Source organism: Blennius ocellaris (genome assembly GCF_963422515.1).
Source record: "Blennius ocellaris genome assembly, chromosome: 2".
In the NCBI taxonomy this organism is placed as follows: domain Eukaryota; kingdom Metazoa; phylum Chordata; class Actinopteri; order Blenniiformes; family Blenniidae; genus Blennius; species Blennius ocellaris.
Genome location: NC_137651.1, coordinates 13,304,726 through 13,326,691, shown reverse-complemented (window position 1 = coordinate 13,326,691; position 21,966 = coordinate 13,304,726). Strand labels below are relative to the sequence as shown.

The 21,966-nt window shown below is 38.7% G+C and overlaps 1 protein-coding gene across 1 annotated transcript; it reads right to left on the bottom strand.

Annotated features, from left to right (window-relative positions):
- Positions 1-6,002: 6,002 nt before the first annotated feature.
- On the bottom strand, positions 6,003-14,262 carry LOC308139050 (cholinesterase-like). The gene is made up of 10 exons (XM_080508372.1): positions 14,147-14,262; positions 12,991-13,290; positions 10,671-10,905; positions 9,268-9,400; positions 9,036-9,187; positions 8,513-8,699; positions 7,870-8,180; positions 7,469-7,678; positions 7,224-7,381; positions 6,003-6,659 (listed from the first exon to the last, which is right to left on the bottom strand). Exons 2-10 carry the CDS (start codon positions 13,280-13,282, stop codon positions 6,565-6,567), a joined length of 1,773 nt encoding a protein of 590 aa, XP_080364498.1. The 5' UTR covers positions 13,283-13,290; positions 14,147-14,262; the 3' UTR covers positions 6,003-6,564.
- Positions 14,263-21,966: the final 7,704 nt, after the last annotated feature.

Below are 21,966 nucleotides of genomic sequence, written 5' to 3'. Positions count from 1 at the left end.
CAAATTCAATAGATGCAGCACAGACATGTGTCCTCCACTTCCAAGACGACAACAGATCCACTGAGCCAGGGGTCAATAGCCCGTGTGTCAGCAGTCAAATTTCATGTTAATAAACATTTTTTTTATCTTCATTTAAATTCCAAATTTGTCTTTAAAATGGCAGTTATTTATTAGTTACAAAGGGCTAAAAAACAACAACAACAAACATCTAAAGTGGTGAAAATTGATTAAATAGGGTAAAATGGCTCAAACAGGTAGAACTGTTTACATTTCTAAACCAGCTTGAACCACAAAAAATAAGGGGGTATGGGAATCTATCAAAACAATTAGAATTGTTAAATCCTTTAAAGCTTGTTTTTAAGAATTGGTGAAGTGACTAATAACAGCTACAGAAACCACAAACAACCTCATAAAACATGATTCATTTATAAACCATATAAAATATATATGACAAATGTGCAACATACATGACTTTATGAGCTGTCATTTTGATTACATTGAATTGGTGGAAAGTGGTCAGAAAGATGACAAACCACAGTAGACAGTGATAGTCAATACAGAGTGATCTTTTACCTTCATGGAGGTCTGACAATGGTCACTGAAATGCAAAAAATAAAAAAGGCATCTGTGATGATCACTGATTAGCTGACATCTCAATAAGATGAAAATGTGAAACAGGTTTTAAAAAAGAAAGCAAAAACAAACAAAAAAATTGCAGACCTCACATGCACTATTCAGTTATGGACAACACTGAAAGAACATGCCCCACAGCAGGGAAAAAAGACAAATCAAATGTCCATATCTGCCTTCAAATCACTTACAAATCAACTTACAAAATCTGAATTGAGTTGTTCTTAATGAAATATATTGATAGACCTAAGCAGTTAGAATACTAAAGTGTATTCTTCCGTATTTTTTCCTTATATGATTGGATTGATGGCACAGTTGCTAGGCGACTGCTGAATGCAACTGTGAGGTCAGTAATGTCCTGAAATGCCTTGTAGATCGTCTCAGTTTATTAGATATACCCTGCTGAATGCAGGACTTCAGAGGACTGGTAGTCCTCTGAAGGCTGAGAAGGACATTTCCCTCGAAGGAATTGAAACACAGCTAATGAATACAGTATTGTGTAGTTTTAGCACAGCAAACCTGTGTGCAGATGGGGAAAAGTCAAATCCTGGAAGTATTATCATAATGTACTGAAGAGGTCATGAAGTAGCTTTGGATTATTTAAAAAGCCTATAATTATTTTTCCCGCCTGGAGGGTAGCTGAAAGGCATGGACATTTCAGTAAATACCTACAGGGCCGTATCCCTTTGCAGGTGGAAGTCAGACTGCTAAGTGAAAAATGTAGGGTCTTGACAACTTTTGAAAGTTTAAATATTAACAGTAAAACCAGAATAGTAATTTCCCTTTGACCTACATGATGAGGACATGACAGCTCAATTAGGAAATTTATCATAAATCTGCCTCTTCTTTGCTCATGCCCCTCAGCATAATGTCTTCATCCCTGACTGTTTCACAGCCGGTTATTCACGGTTTTGTTACTTTTTGTAAAGAAGAAAATCTCTTTCATTCGAATTGTCTTCTTTGTCAAACATTCAGTCCAAATCCAGCTCGGTGTATTCATTATTTGAGCTGTTATATTGGTCCTGCCTCAAGTCTTTTGAGTGTGTTTTAATAGAGAAAAACACACTGGACACAGGCATACAATGATACTGCATTCTGCGGTGGCAGAGCTCAAACCAGAGGCTGTCGATTTATCAAAATGGGTCCCGTTACCTACAGATGGCGTCAGGGAGTGAATAACCTGAAAGATTCTGGTCCCATGCTGTGTGACACAGCTGTGAACAACAGATATTGTGATAATCACTCTTGTTCCTGATAAATAGATTCAGCTTCTCCTGTGTAAGACGCATCAGTGTCTTCCAATTCAAACATGTCAACCGATTCACAGTGATTTAATAAAATTGTAGTTTCCTCTTATTGATAACACAGGAATGAAAAAAAAAACCCACTGTTGTTGCACAAAAGCTGAATTGTTTGTTATAATCCCCAACACTTTTTAAAGCACTTCAAACTCGAATGAACGACAATCTGTTTATGTGGTTAACAAGATCAGTAACAATCGTCATTTTGAAATGATGACACCATTACCATTTAGAGCTAAGGCCTTGTTAACCAGACAATATGTTCAAGTGAAAAATGGAAACTCGCATTGCATTTTGGGTGTCCGTTTACACAACAATGACTCTCAAAGTCATGGAAAAAGCAACTTTTTCAAAACCGCTCCTGGGGTAGGACTTTTTAAAAATGCTCTGTCTCCATGGAAACGATTGAAAACACAACTATTCTGTAACGTTGCTACTGCACATGTTCACCACACCCGTAGTAAATACTTCTTCTGTGCATGCAAGCATTGATGGATAATATCAACAATGGCGGCCTCCAGAGCGTCATGACTCCCAGTCCATATTCATCTAGGACTCTGCAGTTTTAACGTTGAGAATCACCTGGAAAGGCAATCAAAACTTCATCGTCTGTCCATACGAATGCAAGTCTACTCACCATTGTCATTGTTGTCTGCATGTTTGTGGTTTCATTACAACAACAAACAGCACCCACTAGTGGCTAAACATGAAACATACGTTGGTTTCAGCATTTCAGCATTTCTGCGATTTTGTGTAAACGGACATTGTTTTCAAACGTTGCTTTTAAAATGCAAAGGGAAAATGCAAAAATGAGCTGTTTTCATTTGAAATGTCGTGTAAATCGGGCTTAAGTTTCAGTCCAGTCATGTTATAGGAGGATAAGCAGAAGTTGTTTCACTTACCTTGGATTTGTGTAGAGATGTTCAGACATTTGTCAGAAATAAACCTCAGAGAATCTCAGACAGGGATTCAAACTCATACTGTTGCAGCTATGGTCAACAAATGTTTTCACTGTTAAATAAAGTTGTAAAAACCTCATTTTATCTCATTTAGGCTTTAATGAGAATAAACTTTACACATTTTGAAACAGTGTGAATATTTCAGTGATGAAATTGACATTTAAGAATCTCAATATGGTTAAAATTGTTTATTTGGGGGAAAAGGGTTACCTTTTGAAGGACTTTAGTGAGAAACAGTTCAGTCATTGACATTATACATTGTTGCTCCCTTGACAGTCTGTTTGTGCTCAACTTCGTGGAGGCCGGTAATTGTAATGTCACATGACACCCAGTGGGAAGTGTTGTCCTCTTAATTAATAAAGTTGTCACTGTCATGTGCATAAATCACAGCTCACCCCTGACATCCGTCTACAAGTGTCACGTCTGAAAACTAAACCGTTGCACTGACATGAGTCAAAATTCACCGGTCTCCCATGACGCAGCTGTTCATCAGAACACCAAAAAAAATTAGGCTGGATATAATTAGGGGATTCATTAAAGAATTTATAAGCTTAAATGTATCAAACACTGTTTGATATGGTTTCCTCCCCCAAAATTAAGAATACATGCACAGATGACAGTTTGGTGTCCATTGAAAACTCTTTGAGCTTTTGACCAGTATACATGAAAACAACATTTTGATCAGGTTAGTAATTTTCAACTGATACACAAATAAAATCATGCTAATGCAAGGAACATACTATTCTTGACAACAACAGGTATATAAGACATCAGTTTGTTGATTGTACATGCTAAGATTGAACTAGAAAACAGAAAGCACTTTGGTGCTAGACTTGCTGCTTAGTTGTACTCATTTTTCTTTATTCATATTTGCATATTCATATTTGAGTTCTTATTCCAATTGAGTTCTTATTTCTATGACTTTCTTGTACAGAACATGATGTTGCTTCTTCAAAATTCACAATTTATTCATACAATGATGAAAATCAATGGCCATTTAAAAATAATAATAAAAAAAAAAAAAAACACCTTGATTGAATTGTACATTCATGGTATATTTCAATTTTCTTTCCAGGCTCAAAAATGACTTTCCTAATATATTTTTCTTTTTTTATCCATCCTTTTACACACTAACTCTGACTTTGATGGCTGTCGCTGACCAAGTCTTCCACTTGAGGTGCAGCTTATCCTCTCACAGAATTGGGTTGCTTCTGTGGCTTTGGCCTCAGGATTGTCACTGACACCCTGTCATTGCATTGACCTCCTGCTGATATGCTGCAAGCAATCACGATACAGAACAGATGCCTCACTGCCACTTGAGGAGCAACTGAGGTTGTCTACTGGTTTGTTCTATTACAGCTTTGCTTGTGTCAAGTACGGTGCATCACAATTGACTTAATGTTGTGAAGAGACTCTGCAAGGTGTCACATAAAAAAAGATATGCAGCCATTTACAATGATCCCTTATCTTTTCATGCAGTTCTTTTTCCCCTCTAACTTACTTTCTTTCTTAGCTTTCCCATTGCTCCACTTTCATCTTTTCTCTTCATTCATTATGGATGAGATACACTGAAGACTAAGAAATGCTCAATGGGAAGAACAAAACGTAGTAGTGGTGTGTGTGTGTGTGTGTATATATATATATATATACAGGGCCGCCCCTGGCCAAGTGGGGGCCCTAAGCAGGATTTTATTTTGGGGGCCCCCTTCCAATAACATAATAATAATAATAATTATTATTATTACTATTATTATTGTATTGACGTTTGGAAGCCATCTCTCTCTCTCTCTCTACTCTCCACCTGTAAACAACTGCCTGCCGGCCCATCTGACCGCTGATTGGTCAGATGGTGATGCTTCGCGCTTTCGTCTCTTTTTTTCCCCTCTCTCTCCTGCCCTCAGGCTGACTTGGTGGCGGTGCTCTACGTACGCCTCTCGGCAAAATGCACGCGCATCCTTTGCACATTTGCAGATTATGATGATACTTAATTGATCCCGAGGGAAATTCAATTCACTTGCGCAAAATGGGGCCCCCCATGGATCGCGGGGCCCTACGCACAGCGCGTGTTCTGCGTGTAGGGAGGGGCGGGCCTGTGTATATATATATATATATATATATATATATAAACAAGGAAATTACTATTCACTCACCCACATACAGACCAGAACACACGGTATCATGTGCTGGAGGAATAATTACTCTTGTGTCAGTAGATTTTCAATAGAATATAGGGTCATCCAATCAAAGCAGGTCATTTCTCTCAAACATCTCATTGCCTTTTTTTTTGGCTGCAAATTGACCTTTATCTGGCAAAACCATTTATTAATACTGTCTTCAGTGACAAAAGGAGGGAAGAATAAAATGTCATTCTGCAAGTCGTAATGGCAGGTTAGAGGCTGTTTGGGGCAGACGGTGCAAATGGCTTATGTTCAGTCAATGTCATGTGAGTGACAGCACTTTAAAAAAGGATGCTGTTTTTCTCTCCCTGAAGAACAAATCTAGTGGTAAATAATAGTTCAAAGAAGTCTGTTCACAAAAGCACGTGCTTGTTGGAAGTCTGACTATAGTTTTAAAAAGCAGAGAAAAAAATACTAAAGTTTTGATGATTAAGCTCTCATCGAATATCAGATTTGTATTTTGATTCTGTCAGTGTTGTTTCCGGATATGATTCTCCAGCATGTGATATGTTTGCAAAATAAAAAGTCAAAATAAATCAAAATATATCCCAGTCTGAATATGATTTCAGACAAACAACTTATTTCAAGATATCGATCTAATCTTATTCTCAAAATGTAATAAAATTGGAAATGGATTTCACTTGTATAGCACGTTTGTACCATGACAGCTGTCCCACGCGCTCTTTACACTATTAAACATATTCACCCTGTCACACACACATTCACACCAATGGAGTGGGACTCCAAGCAAGGGGAGCACTTAGGAGTTCAGTGTCTTGTTCAAGGATACTTCGACGTGCAAAGGTCACAGCAATTGAAAAAACATGTAAAATACAAAGATACAAGAAGTGATTTTATGTGTGTGGCTATTAGTCAAATTAGGAAAAAACATTTGTCAAAAATGGAAAAATAACTTTTCACAAGCTTGTGTGCACATATTATTCTTTATTACATTGTCTTTAGTAGTCACAAAGAGCCAAGCATCTCTGGTTTCATTTTTAGACAGATGGCATAGAAGACATTAAAAATAAAATACTTTCTTAACTACTAATGGAAAGTTTTAACCAAGACGCTTTTTGTCTTTTTATTATTTTATTTTTCATCAATTTGTCAAACTTGATGTGACTATTTGTGGTCAGCAGCCTAACATATTTTCTTTTTTAAATAAGATGCACCATTTCATGTATCATAAGTGCCAAGTGAGCTGAAATAAATCCACAGTATTAAAAATAGTCACATGTCCACTGGGAGAGTCACATACAGGAGATACTAGAGCAAAGTGTCTGTTGCAGTTCAGAATAACCAAATCCATATGATGGTTTAGAGAAATTGAAATTTGTTGCAAGACAAACACACATTATAGAACTGAATATTGCATAAATATCTATGTTTTGACAATCCAAACATAATTACACAGAATTTGTGCAATAACCACCAACTTCTGTTACTCTCTGTAAAGAGTGCAGCTTCAACAGAAGAACGCCTTCTTGATTAAAATCACCAGATGAAGGTCATAGCCAGTAAGATGAGGAGAATTATATAATTGCAGTGGAGTATAATCCCACTTGCGTTGACACAGGACAGTAGCTCATCTGTGGAGAAAAAAAAAGAAGCTGAAATGTTGATGTTGTATTCTGTCAAGAAAGATCGTTTAACATCCGCTGACATGCCTATGTAAATGCATCTGTCCGGTTCCATGTTTTCATCTTATCCTGTCACTTTGCATATAAAATAATTAAGAGAAAATGTAATGTTTTGCACAATTAGTTGGACTCAAAACAGTTTCAGTAGTATGGTTTATGATTACAGAGTAAAGGTCATTCTGGAGATGTGTGAGTATTATTCATCCTGTGTGTGATCAGTGTTCAGTGAAGTGATGACTGATTCTCCTCTCTTCCCACTCAGACCTCCATAACAGTGGTGAAGCAAAGGGGGGAGCAAGCCAGGATACAAATCTCCTCCACAGGCTAAACAAGGTGATATGCTTCCCTGGCACAGCTTGACGCAATACCTCCTACTACAGTTTAGTGCTATATATAGTAGTTAATATGTTTTGGTTGCATGTGTGACTGTGTATGTGACTTGTGTTTCTGTATAATGGACACATATAGTGATACAGACAGAGAGATGGGTATTTTAGGGTGTTTGCATCTAACCTGAGATATTCTGTATTTGTGGCATGAATTTATTCCACAGGTGGCATTCTTTAGCTCTCATCATCTTCTTTAGTTGTGGCTGGTGGTAGTTCAGAGTGACATACTCCTGGTGTTCCTGGGTAAACGCAGGCCACGTAGCTCCATCAATTCCTGGATTCCTGTAAAGCAAAATTGATCAAATCTGATCGTGCCACGAGAAATGTCACACAAATTGATTGTATGTCTGATCAAATGTCAAAGCATACCCTGTCCGAGCAAAGTTAGCCCAATGTTTAATGAACTTCTTAGTCATGTTGACTTCGCTCTTCGTGTAACCCAGAGATGCGTTCAAAGGCATACCGAAGACAAATTCAATCTCATAGCCGTGCATAACACCCATCCAGGCCGGCCAAGGATTTACTGAAGAACGATGGTCAAATAAATATAGGAAAGTCTTACCACCGTTTTGTGAGTACCTGAAAAAAACAGTGAGTTAAATAGTTATTTAAATTTTTGACAGCATGGAATATACGGTTGCATTGTTTTGCAATACAATCAGTAGTGCTTTGATGTGAATTTTTCTTTTCTTTTTACATCTGACAATTAAAGCAAATGGCATCATCAAAACTAGGAGTTGTTATTTATGTTTTTTTTTTTTTTTGTTTACCTGTGAGCAAACTCTAGCAATGGACACATGAACATATAGTCTCCAGCCAGACTGCCCAGTGCGTCACGATTCTTCACCCTGTTCATCACATCTGCCCAGTCGGTATAATGGAAAGTGGCCGCTTCTCTAATGGCTTGACTTTTGCTGGACAGTGTGAGATCCAGGCCTTTCAGGAATTCATTCCTGGTGATGAGACTCTCACTGACGATGTCAAATCCGGGCACTCCGTAAACAAGGAAAAAAGTCCCTTCATCCTGGGTTAAGCCGAGCAGCAGTTCTTTCTTTGGGAGTTTACTGCTGTTTAGTAACACCTGAAGTCAACAAAAGAACGTGGGTTGATGGTTTTTGCGTTTGGAGTTTTGTAAACTCCAGATTTAAATAATGCTGATCACGTTTAAGATGGTTTGAAATGTTATCAGACATGTAGGATGTTTCCTCCTGAAAGAAAAACAAACTATAAATCCAAATGAGATATTTTACACAACAGAGAGTAGTTTTATCTTGAATGTTGGCATGCATTTTACTTTCAAACTGAAATAGCTATGATTATTTCCTATAGGATGATTTACAGAGGGACATATGCAAACGGTGTACTGAACATAATAAAGACCACGGACATGCACTAACACACACACACACCCACTTCAACTTCATCTGGTAGGAAGTCTCCATCGGCATGTGGGACAAAGGGTGGGGTGAAGAGAGAAGGCATCGTGACGACATCGTGTTGCTTGCTTGTGATAGTTTGAGCGTCAACCTGCTGGAGACAAATTTCAAGCTTTGCCGGCTGAGATGTTGGACACCCCAGGAAGGATGCCAGTTTCAAGGACCTGAAGAATGACAAAAGAAAGAAAGAAAAATCATTTTGAAAATGATGGGGTCAAATGAGGACGAGAGAAAGAAAAAGAGAAAACTGATATTGAGTAAGATACAGAAATGTTATGTCGTCAATTGAAAGAAAAAAAGAGGGTAGAATGAAAAGAGTCAATATACAAGCCTTGATTATGGCTTTCTCATGAGACAAGATTTATTTTCAATACATATATCCTTTTCTCCCTTAGATGTAGAGATTCCCAGAAAACAAACCAGTGTAGAAGAACTACAATCATACTGGCATATAAAAACTTCCTCAAGTTCAAACATACAAATACATACACACATATTACCTGTCCCAGGCCACAGTCTTGCTGATACTGGCCCAGGGTGCATTAGGTGAGCCACTTTGCATCACAGCCCTTTGAAAAAGATGCTGGCTTCCTGGAGAGAGGAGGTGGTAGCCTACAGATCCAGACCCAGCACTCTCTCCAAACAGAGTTACCTGGAAACGGCAGTGCATCATTAGTTGACTTTATACTGTATCTTTAGATGTCAGGTCAGAAGACAAATAATACAGCTCACCTTTGAAGGATCGCCTCCAAATGCAGCAATATTAGTGGATACCCATTCAAGGGCCAAGCGCTGGTCCAGCAGGCCAGCATTGCCTTTCATGTTCTTGTTATCGGGAAAAGATAGGAAGCCAAAAGCTCCCACTCTGATCACAAGAATAAGGAAAGATGGGTAAAGTGTTGAGGATAAGGTCAATATTCAGAAGACTCCATGGATTAGTAGGAGTTAAAAACAGTTTTACCTTAGGTGATGATGACTTTTCTATAAAATTCCGCACAACAGATATATTTTGGTACGTATTTTAAGTATTTACATCGAATGGTAATAGCATTTGTTTTACCCTCGCTCTTTTAAGAAATGTGTCGCATTCAGATAGCAAATTTTTTTTAAATAATCCCCGCATACTCAAAAATGTTGTAGTTTGCATGTCAGGCCCCCAGTTAGTGATCTGTTTTTGTAATACAACCACCCACACATGCACACAGATAACAGTGCAATGTAAAAATTCAAGCTCCTTTAAACTGCATTCATTCATCATATGGACCCACTCTGTATCTGCTCTGTGTAATAAAATGTGTTTCTGCATGCGAGCCAGGATTACACTTGAATCATTCGCTGGTACTGTTGGCAATCTCGTCGCATGTACGCAGAAATAATGTTGACTGCGATTGTTGTGCAAATGTATCACACGGTGTGCTTTACCCAGTTTTCAGTGAATCCTGACAATGTTGTTGAGTAAGCCAATTAGTCAAAATGCAAAAAAAGACCACCATCCAACCACAACATATGCTTTCTTTAAACAAAGGTACTGCCAGAGGTGTTGGCAGCAGGAAAATGAGTGAGCATGAACATCAAAGGATCTCTGACCACGGTCAAATTTTGATGTTTACACGAGGAGATTACAGATTCTCTGCAGCAACATTCATCACGTGGTTCCTAAATGCTGTGAGAGGTACCGACCATACCAATGATGTCCCAAGTAAGGACAGACAGTGAAATGATGACATTGTCAAGGACATATTCAAACATCAGTGATACGCATGTGGAATGAAGGGTGGCCTATATTCTCCTATCTGATAGGAGAACTACTGAAGCATGGATAGGTGAAAACGTAGATACCAAAATGTAGTGGTTGTTGTCTGCAAAATTCTCCAGGTGTCATTGAGATCAAGCAGCTGCGAGCTGTGCAGTAAAATCAGGTCTCTTTACTCCAACTCACAACCCACAGAATATTATGGATTTGCTTGCATTTTGGTGCCTAATTTCTACACTAACGTTTTCATGTCCTTAATTTGCCAACTTGTTCTGGTGCCACAGGATTGATGTGCATAATGGCTGACACTAGGTTTTATTACTGTGACTTATTAAAGCATGTCAGGTCAATATTAGCATTATATCAGCTTATATCGTCTCACCTGTAATTCATTGACACCACTACAACACCTTCAGATTTACTGAGGAAGCGGCCATCGTAAATGTCCAGAGATGATGTTCCTGAAAAAAATCCACCTCCGTATATCCACACGAGGACGGGAGCCAGTGGTGAGGGCTGAGACTGAGTCTTGCTGACATGTGGGGACCAGACATTTAGGTACAAGCAGTCTTCACTCAGAGGTGTCTTTGGGTTCCACATCTCTGAACCTTTGAATCCTGGAATATAACAATCAAATTAATGCCAGTAATTGAACGTGAACCAAAAGTGCTTCAACATGGACTGTTTGGTTGACAGATACTCTTATTTGTTATACTTGAAGTCATGACTGACTGAAAATTGAATGTTCAACGTCAATAAAAGGGAAAAACTGACAATTGTCGCTATTATTGTTATTATTATTACTATGACAAGTTCAATGGAAGAGAAGACAAATTACTTGTTTTGTTGTGTGCAGACAGGCAGTACTAATTTACCCAAATCATAAGTATAATTCTCAGCACAATCCCTGATGTGCATATCTATTTGTGGTGCCATTTCTATCTTTGGGCATTTTGCATATGCATCTCTGGCATCAACAAGAGTTGGCCCCCTGAAATCCCTGACAGGTGGTTTGTGTCTATAAATAGTTTTGTATCCATGACCAAGCCCATCCCTTTGGCGAGGGTAAAGACCTTGAATAGCTTCATCTGTGTGTGTGCGTGTGCTTAAGCGTGTGTAGAGGTCTTCATTTATGTATGAGCCGTAGTTACGGTTAAAATAATTTGGGATTGTAAAGATTAGAAGTACTTGTTTATTTACTTTGAAAATACTAGCCCTATTAATGCTTGGCATCATTTTTGAAAGCCAGGATGTGGTTTTAAAGCTCAAATAAAGTGTTTAAATGTCGACTCACGTTGGGTTAGGAGTTCAGTGGTGACAGTTTGGGACAAAAACAGGGGTGGGAATGTTAAGAAAAAGATACCAATGAGCATTGAGTACATTGGATTTAATTTACACTGCCTTACCTTTGGTGCATTCAAGTTAGCAGTATAAATCAAATCAAGATAAAGTATGCAAGATAATTGCTTCGAGCCAATTTGGACCACAGTTAGTTTCAGTTCTGACAACTCTGGTCTAATGAATACATTAGGTCAATATGTGAGCGATTCCTGAATTACCTGCCTTGACTTAATAAAAATGCCCTTTAGGCCACCTTTCATTCAAACATGTATTTGGATGAGCACCTCGCTATCTATGGTCAAACCATGAGAACACTGAAACAAAAATGTAATGAAATGACAGTCCACTGTCTTTACATACCATAATTGCTTTTTTTTGTGATCTACTCTACTGATAAATCTGCTGTGTAATAACTGGTTTCTGGACTTCATCAAGTTTGATATGAATGATTATTAACGACACCAAAGCAATATCATTTTGCATTTGCAGACTTTCACTTAAGGAATGAAACTATGTTCGAAAAAACACATCCTACCCAAGGGAACATTTACATCTTCAAACCATGGCTATTTCCTTTGCAGGGTCACGGTAAAAACTAAATCACACATTTTAAGGTTGCATCTGGGAAGGGCACTAGGCAGTGCTTACACACAGTTTCCTGCTATTTATTAATGCAGGACCAAAACGTGTTTTACTTACATAATGCGGTAGGATTTTCATACATCTCACTACTCAGCTTTATGTTTTGTATACTCTAGATATTTTCTGGTGAATGTTTACTTGTTTCACTATCAAAGCAGTGTTTAACTGAAAACAAACACTTATGAAATGCATAAAGATTTCAAAACAAAATCATACATTTTTCAGTTGTACACACTCGTGGAGATGTGCTCCAAGGAGACGAGGCTTCTGACACCTGTCGCATGTTTTGTTTGGTTTGCTGTGGCATCTTTGGCCAGTGTTGCATTCATATTTAATGCAAACCACACCAGTTTGTTTGGAAGCAAACCAAGAGCCACTCCTTAAAGATTCTCAGGGCGCTTGGACAGATCAATGAATACTGGGCGTGCTTCATGTCCCGGGAATGCTCACGAGGGATAAGTGCCAGATACATCTGCTCACTCCTTATTGTGCTTTATGCTAAGCAAGACTGGGGACCAAGATAACATCTAACCTTATATATTTTTCCCCTATGAACTGTATTCATCAAATTCTAAAGCATGAAAAAGTGACTTTACAAGAAATGTATTTGTGTTTTACAAACAACAGTAGCGAGACATCATATAATTACCCTTTATGTTGAATGCTCATACAAAGCACAAAACACACACACATACATTATACAAAGCGATGACTTTTACCTGAAAATGTTTTATCCAGCAACTGATAGCAGGAATGTGGAGGTTGGGTGCAATCCTTCACACCATCCCATGTCTCTACTGGTTGGGGAGCTTTGAATCTCAGTTTTCCAATTGGTGGCTTTGCATAAGGAATTCCAAGAAATGTTCTAACATCCCCATTCACCAGCTTCCCCAGGACTTTTCCATGCGGGGTCTTGATAACAAGGTCATCCTGAGTAGCAAGTGATACAGCCAGGAAATGAAGCAATACAAAAAACAGAGCGGCCAGTGTAAACTGAAAGATTGTCGCCATGGCAAATTCTGCGGACAAAGAGAAAAGGAAAAAATACAGATAGTACATGAAAACAGGTTTTTTTTTAATTGAATTATTTTATATGCTCTCATTAAAAAAAACCAAAAAAAAGTACAACTTAAACTTATTAAAAACTAACCTTAAAAACACAAAAAGCATGAGTTTTTAATGAAGAAAACTCATTATGGTGAGACATTTGATTATATTTCCAATCCACTGTATAAAGTATTTGTAGCTATTTTGAAGGGTCATGATCACACGTATATACTGCAATGTCGTTACTGAGTTGGATTCAAGGATTAAGTATCTCAGTCAATTAGTTTCTAACTGCTTTTTACTGCATACATCATTGTCCTCCTTCGTATGGTTACAGCGAGGAGTATTTAGTGTGTTTGAAAGTACATCTCTTGCACTCTGTTTTTACAAAGTTCAGTTTTGACCCACGTTGATGTAAACTAACTTCTACCTTCAGTTCACGCCTCAGGCAGACGTGCGTGTGCGCGTGCGCAAGCCTGAGAGAGCGAGCGAGAGAGAATCATTCCCGCTGCAAGTGTCTCACTTCAGAAGCGTCTATAATCCTCAAATATTTGCAAATAGTGGGGGCCGGTGGCAAAATCTCTAGATGGAAGTGACTGCACGCTCGCACGCAGCGGATTGCTGGAGCCGCTTTTACTTTGAGAAGACACAGACTGAACAAACAGCAAGATTACAGAGGGAAAATCGCGCGCAGCTGGCTCGATGCGGGGCATTGCGCAGATCCGCGCGCGACGCACACGCACACGCACACGCACACGCAGAGATCCGTGATAACATGAAATGTAACCGTAAAGCAGGTCGTGAAATGAAGCCTCCGTGGTGTCTTACCTTGTCAGTTGGCAGTGTTTGTGTCGGTCTGGGGTGACTGAGTGAGGACACAGGACTGATGGGATGAGGAAGGCGTGGATCCCCTCTGTCCAACCAGTTCCTGCCGGGCTGGCCCAGTCCACCACCCACTAATAATACTACTGCTGGTAGTAGTAGTAGTAGTAGTAGTAGTAATAGTGGCTACTGCTTCTGTTGCCACAGTAATAACAATAACATCTACTAAACTATGGCGGCTGCGCTTGGAAAGTCAGTACAAGTAATACCCCCTCATGGTTTTATGACATCCTCATTATTAACTATACCTGTTATTAAATACATTGTAACTGAGTTTTAAAAGTGCTATACAAATAAAAATCATAATTGTTATTCTGATTATGATGATGATTATTATACATAATATTGCTGAAAGGCTTTTTTTGAACTTAAAGTACAGAAATCTTTCAAGCAATTTTCAGTAATGACCTTCATTAGACAACTTAATTAAAATTCAATGTTTGATTCAGAAGAAAGATTATTATTATTATAATCATTATTATTATTATTATTATTGGTCAGGATTGGCTCCAGCACCCTGTGAACATGATAATATTGTATTACATAGATTTATGAATGGATTATTGTTGTCATCACTTCATCACTGATAACACACAAGATACTATTAGGAATATAACAAAATAAGCTTGGAATATTTTGGATTCACTCTAATAAATCTGAGATATGTTGGCGTGTCATTTACTTCATGGGTAAAAAAATGATAATTTTCCATTGCGTGTAAACGTTTTAAGATGTGTCTGCAGATCAAGCTCTGGCACACTAACCTGTAAGATATTTGTGTACTTCCCCGATTCTTTAATTATGCACTAATACCTACCCAAAAATACTTGCATGCCCAACACTGACATGTCAATTATGTCTTTGCTTCACACATTAAGGATTATTTCAAATATTTAGGCTCACAAAAGCCTAAATAAAGTAAAAATGGAATTAATGTGCCATTCTACACAATATCAGAAATGTGTAGATATGTTTTATTTTAATATAGGGAGAAGCCAGTTTGAACTCATAGTGGATTTTAAATATTTAGATCACTTGAAATTCCAGAGTAAATGATATTTCAATGTCAAAGAGGTGTTTTATTACTATATTGAAGGTGGAAGTCTGTAAAACATTGTAATAAGATTTTTTTTTCTTTTTTATAACTATCCCCACAAGGACAGCCTCTTAACAGAGTGTCATTGGATAATTCTGAGGGGTTATTGTAGTGGTTATGGATACATAATTAAAAAAGGGCATTCGTTTTTCAAATTTGTTCTAAATCACTTCAAGCCAAATGTTGCATACCTTTACCCTTCCACAAGTTGGACTTAAACTCTTTCTGGTGAGCCTTTTCTGGATCTCACTGTCTGGTGGAACTGCCAACATCTAAAACATGACAAGGATACTCAACCGGACAGTGATACTCTTTTAAATTGTTGCTGGAAGTGCTTGTTAGGCACTTAAGTTAGAGAATCACTTTAACCAAAGTACCTAATATCCATCAGTGCCACTGAAGAGTTAGTGAGGGTTTATTGCCTCAACAAGGTCAGTTCAGCAAAATATACAGGCATTCTGATTAACAACAGGGATACATTTTTCATGAATGAATGGACGGAACCACTTTCTAACATTGCTGGGATTTTATTGCTGTTTGACGAGACAAACATGTTTGTATTTGCCAATCTGACTAATGCATAGCAACAATTATTACTCAGCGGCTAAATCAGTGTAAGAACTATCACAATGGACGTAGACAGATTTATGTTTCATATGACCTTGACAGAAACAGACACAGGTTTGATACAGTAATGGTGATTTGACTCTCATTACACTATTTCCTGTGTTTTGTGTCCTTGTTTATTTCTCACACTGCTTGCTGCTTATTCTATGTGGGCTATTGTGGCTCTCCTTTTTGACTTACCCAGAGGCCAAAACTGAAGAGAAAAGTAAACTTACTGGGAATTTTAGCGCTGTGTTATGGCCACAGTATATGGCATGCGTGAGTGCGTGTTTATATGTAATGTTGAAAGAGGCTCATGCACAGGTGTGCATGTGTGTGTGAGGGGGAGAGAGAGAGAGAGAGAGAGAGTTTGTGTGTTCTTTTCCATGTATTCACAATATTTTAGACGGGATTGAATTACCCCAAAAAAAGAAAGCCTTACTGATCACAGGCCTATGTCTTTATGTGTCAACTTGATATTCATTATCATGGTGTGCACTGTGCTAAGGACAGAAATAAATATAAATGTGGAGACCTTCAACGCCAATTCCCGAGGCAAAGATTTGTTCCCTTCTTCTGTTACTTTGTCAGCCTACCACTCTTTGAATGCCGCTTGGTCTTTCAACGTGCCTGCCAGGTCCAACTGTGAGCATCAACTCAGGAGAAAGGAGCCACAGTAGGTATGGCGTTTCAGAGTCATGTGTCGCTCACCAGGAGGGTTGGATTGAAGCAGAGATGACTGAATGGAGGTGGGAAGAGAAAATAGAAAGAGGGGAGGCAAACAGTTGGTTTGAGAAGCTTGGCAGTGCAGTCTTCGCCCTGACCGCATGGCATCAGGGATTAGGCGGTTAAAGTAAGAATTGACAGGCGTTTGATAGGAGCCTTTGAGAGATATTTTCCCTCCCTTTCATTTCAACATCATCAAAATAAGCTGCAGACTGGAAAGCAACCCCCCAAACACACAAGTTAATTTCACCCGTGCCCCTTTAACGTCAATCCGCTGTTATGAATGCAGGGATAAGCAGTTAAAAAAGAAAAGGAAAAAAGAAAACATTTAATTCATTTCTTGCGTGTATGCTTGGAGCAAAGAGATAGTAAATATCCAATCATAGTGTCAGAGAGAAGGATATTGGTTTATGTCATGCTCTTTCTGTCTGTTTTAATTTTGATTTGAATACTCTCTTCTTCTTCCTCTCACTCATGTATGTTTGGGCGTGCGTACGTACGTGCATACCGGTGTCTGCTTGTGCAAATAAATATTTTTCACATTTAAACCGAGACCTTGTGGGGCACTTTAATTCTGTAATCTGGTGTCACTGATGATTGCATTAGGATCCAAAACATATTTGGATAACACTGCTGAACTTATTGATTATCAGGAATACCAACTTTCATACTCAAAAACAAATGTGAACATCCACTATCTGCCCTGCTTTCATTCTTCCTGTTATTTATATGATCCACTTCCCCTCTATACCCCCTCTATCCACACAAGGGTCGAAGGAGGTTAGATTATACATGGGCCAACACTCATTAAAAGACAAGGCTCATGCCAGAGCAATCACAAAGACAGATGACCTCAGACAACCACCTCTAGGAAATTTCGGGATAGGTGCGACTTTTGCATTTATGCTGGGACTAATATATGTGTGTAGAAACTTTGGGGGTCCACTGTACTGACTCCTCTAGACCACTGAATCCTTATTGCCTCCTACATCTCAACTTAAAGTCACACTACATATATTAATCCATTACTAACCCTCTTGTCTTGCAGCACCTGGAGTAAAACCTCACAGAAACAAAAATTACATCCAAACTACATACAGAATGGCACTGTCCATCATCAAGCTCACAGTCAACTGTCACCATGCTTTTTCATTATCAATATATCCATCCATCCACCCATCTTCTACACCATTTTATCGTTTGTAGGGACCTGGAGCTAATCCCAGCTAAGTACAGACCAAGGCAGGGTACACCAATACAAGTCAGTCGTCCATCACGGGGCAATCACAGAGAGACAGACAACGACACACATTCACAGTGATTAACCCCACATGTTTTTGAACTGTGGGAAGAAACCAGAGTAATCGGAAGAAGCTCACCCATACATGTTGTTCATTTCCTTATCCCTGTAGTGGATATGATGGTCCACTCAGAAGTATTTTGACTTTAAATAACCTGCATAGAAATGCACATTTGCACAAATACTCCATTGCACATGTTGGGATATCGCACTAACCAATGGAAGCTGGTTTCATTTAACCTTCACAGGTAATGGAGAGTGCTTGTCCTTCACTGACATTAGCTTTCCTAATTGGTAGAACAGAGACAGATAGAGGATGGGGTGTGAGCTTCCAGGCTTAGGTTGGGGTTGTTACTTAAAAGCTGGTGAACTGAGAAACAGATGGAGGAGGGTAATGAGTGTGAGACAGCTGGTTAACAGGTTTCAGAACACACCGCTCCAACAAAATAACCCAGTAAAGTGAGTGGGAAATGGAGACTGACAAGGTCAAGTGGGAAAGTAAGGGTGTAACAATGTATCTATGTTAGCATCTACCAATTGGCCTTCCTATATCTATTACAGGCAGCAGGGGGGGAAAAAACAACACAAGGTCCATTGTCATCTTTATGAATGTCAAAGCAAGCATGAAGGCCAGAAACTTAAGCATGGGTACAGAATACGCTATGATATGTAGGTGTGAAGAGTAAATACGTGTCAGGAGACTATAAGGTGGCAAAGTGGTTTGAAACACTGTCGACATTCCGGCACTTGAAGTATTCACCTCCGTTTTTGATAAAAATAACAACGCTTCATTTCCGTGTACCATTAAAATTGTTCTTCTCCAGAGTCTCCAGCTTCCAAAAGCATGCAGTTGAGGCTAATTGGTGACTGTATATTGCTTGTAGGTGGGAACATACATGTGCAAGACTCCCTGTGTTCACCTCTTGTGATGGACTGATAACCCACCATGGGTGTACCTGGCCTGAGGGATGGATAGATGGATGGATGGATGGATGGATGGATAACATCAGCGGTTCACATCACAGCAGTATACCACGGCTTTAACACACAGGAAAACTTTTTTTTCCCCCAGAAAAAAAGCATAGAATGCAAACTGGAAGATGGATAACATAATTTGACAGTTGTGTCAGTGACAGCTGACCTTCTTTGTTAGAGTTTGAGCTGTGATTAGAGAGCACATGTTTATATTTACAAAAATAGAATCTCAATTTATTTTAAATGAGTGAACAGTGACAAATTTACAAGTACAATGAATAAGCTTCAAAATAATTCACTGATAATTGCCTAAGTTTGCATGTCTGACATAAACTTTATTTAAATTAGCTTGACTCTTGGCTCCCACTAGATAAATATTTAGTTAGTCATCAGACAGTAAATGGTAGGACTAGAAGTTACAAAGAATTGTTGGAAAATGTGGAGTGTCAGATAATCTCACATTACAAGATAAACTAGTTAAACAAACACGTGCTTTTGACTGTCCTTAAACAATATAAACATTTTAAATCACTACAAAATGCAAAAAGACATTTAACATGATATCCTTTATTTTGAACAAGGGATTAAAGCATAAGTAGGTTTTGATTGAGTATATGCTTTATTAAGATGGCTAAATATTGCCCTTATAAGGCACTACTGAGAGGTCTGTCCTCAAAAAGGTCACTTTGAGTTGTTTAACCTGTTGCAAATTTTCCATCCTCCGCCTGCCACTACAAACATGATATTTTGGTCATGATGAGTCTCCACTCCACTCTTGCCGTTGTGTATAATTTCTGAGAAATTAAGTCCTGAGAACCACACAAGAAAGCAGAGTGATGTCCTACTGCCACTTGAGGCCGCCATGTCCATTTTCTTACCAAAACACTGTCATCGTTTTACTCTGTGCAATCATCCATATTACCAAATAACAGGTCACATTCTTGGCTGATGCCCATATCCATATTTGGGTCAGGCTTTACTCTTTAGCACAAGTCAACATGCTCCTCAGGCCTGTCACAGACAGATTACCGGGGATTTAGCCTGTTTATGCTACAGTATGCTGGTGGCTGAAAGGTTAGAGAAGTGTGAGTGCAGCATGACTGTGGGGTCGTCGGCAGGCAACTCTGCTCTGCGGGCGGGTTGGTGTGTGGGCATGGGCATGAGAGGGAGCGAAGGAAGGAACAGGATGATAGATCATATAGGCTTTTCAATTGTGTAAAATTTCATTTGAGATCCTCCGTTTGATTCAATCTTAATAAAACACTCAACTGCCTTGCGACCCATTTAGTGTCCCATTGCACCCATACGTACCACAAACTCACTCAGTCTTTCTTACTCACTCATGCACACGCACGCACACACACACATACACACGCACGCACACACATACACGCACACATGCTGTTCTTATCAGGCTGTGCGTCTGAAGTGTTGTTTTTATATTGCAGCCATATTTCATTTTGGCCTACTTTCCTTAAATTGCCTATGGGGTTTTGTATGGGGAGAGGAACCATCACATTTATATATGAGATTGAAGGAGAAGAAACAGAGGTGAGAGACTTGTTTATGTTCTTATTCATTTTCCTTGCCTCCCTTCCTCTGTTTCCATGCTGCTCTTTTCCCTTTGTGTTTCATTTTCTTTACCCCTCTCTATTACTCTCTTTCTTATGTCCTCAGCACATCTCTCCTTCGCTCTGCTCGCCTCTCACCAAGCATGCCACGGAAGGTACGTTTAATTGCTGTAAGGACTCACACTTGAATGGGAATGATGTATGGGGAAAGGGGAGTATGGGACAGTCCCTGGATATTACACAGGCTGCGGTAAGAATATATTTTAAAGTGGAAGACCAGATTAAATTTGAAAAATGATGCTGACTATAAAAGGGAGATTTTTTTTTACATTTATTTATATACTTTGAGAAATAGGATAAAAAGATAAGAGTATCATTTTACATTTATTTCAGAATTTATATTTGAAAAGTTGACCTTTTTTATCCACAGCTGTTCATCGTATTACTTAGGAGTAATTGTGCAAAAAAGGAAGTATTGTGCCCTTCTCCACAATTTATTTTCTTTCCTGCAGTTGCATCACAGATTTCAAAATGTGACTGTTGTGGTGTGAAAAAGGGTGCAAAAGACTTAGATTATGTCCAGGGAAAGACAAAGATAAAAGGACAGAACTATGCATTCTGAAGTTGACACATGATTAAAATAGTATTCCCACAAACACAAAGGTACACACATGGAATTTTACAGACTGTCCATCCCCAAAGCCCAAACATATTCAAACATTCATGAGCGTTAACACCTCTTTCAGACAACAATCAAGAGAAAAGAAAGATTTCAAAATTACTTTGGCACTTCACACAATTGATGCATATTTGGCTACATGCTATGTATGCATTAAGTTGTGTGAGTCTGCTCCTGTTTGTTTTCCCTTATGCATGAAGCAACTTTCATCTGTTTTTTTTTTCTTTTCAGTCCTGAGAGCAATTTAAAATACACATTACCACCCCATTTCAACCTTGACATCAGTCAGCAGGGGAATGGTGTATGACTGAAATTAAAGCAATGTCATATTAATTCCCAACCTTATCAAAACCCAATGAACCACAAATTGTTTCATGTTCCTGTGATGCCAAGCATGGTTTGTTCCCCTGGTGTGTATTTGACCTTGCGCGTAAGTGTGTGTAATTGTCTACAGTATATGCAGGCACACTCTGGCATGTTTTGTTGAAATGCACTGTTAAATATTTCAATTACATACTTGTTCAGAAGCACAACCTAAACTCACTTCATCAACTTTAAACTCACACATACCACAAACTTTATTTCATATTAATTGGTCATTTGTGGTTGGTGAAATATGTGTTTATAAAGCCGACACAACACTTGATGTTTAAGAAATTTGGGAGACATATGTAACATATCAAGCTGCATAAAATTGAGACTTGAAAATTGGCCACTATATAGAACACGCCATCCTGATAAAAACGTCATCAGAATTAAACTATAATATCAAAATGGCGTGACCGTGGTGCTCCAATGAATATGTGATAGTTC

Coding starts and splice junctions, on each gene's coding strand:
- LOC308139050 (XM_080508372.1), bottom strand. CDS start 13,282: ATGGCGACAATCTTTCAGTTTACACTGGCCGCTCTGTTTTTTGTATTG. Junction 8,700..9,035: donor AAGACTGTGGCCTGGGACAG/GTAATATGTGTG, acceptor GTCATTCTTCAG/GTCCTTGAAACTGGCATCCT. Junction 6,660..7,223: donor ACAAATACAGAATATCTCAG/GTTAGATGCAAA, acceptor TTTTCTCCACAG/ATGAGCTACTGTCCTGTGTC.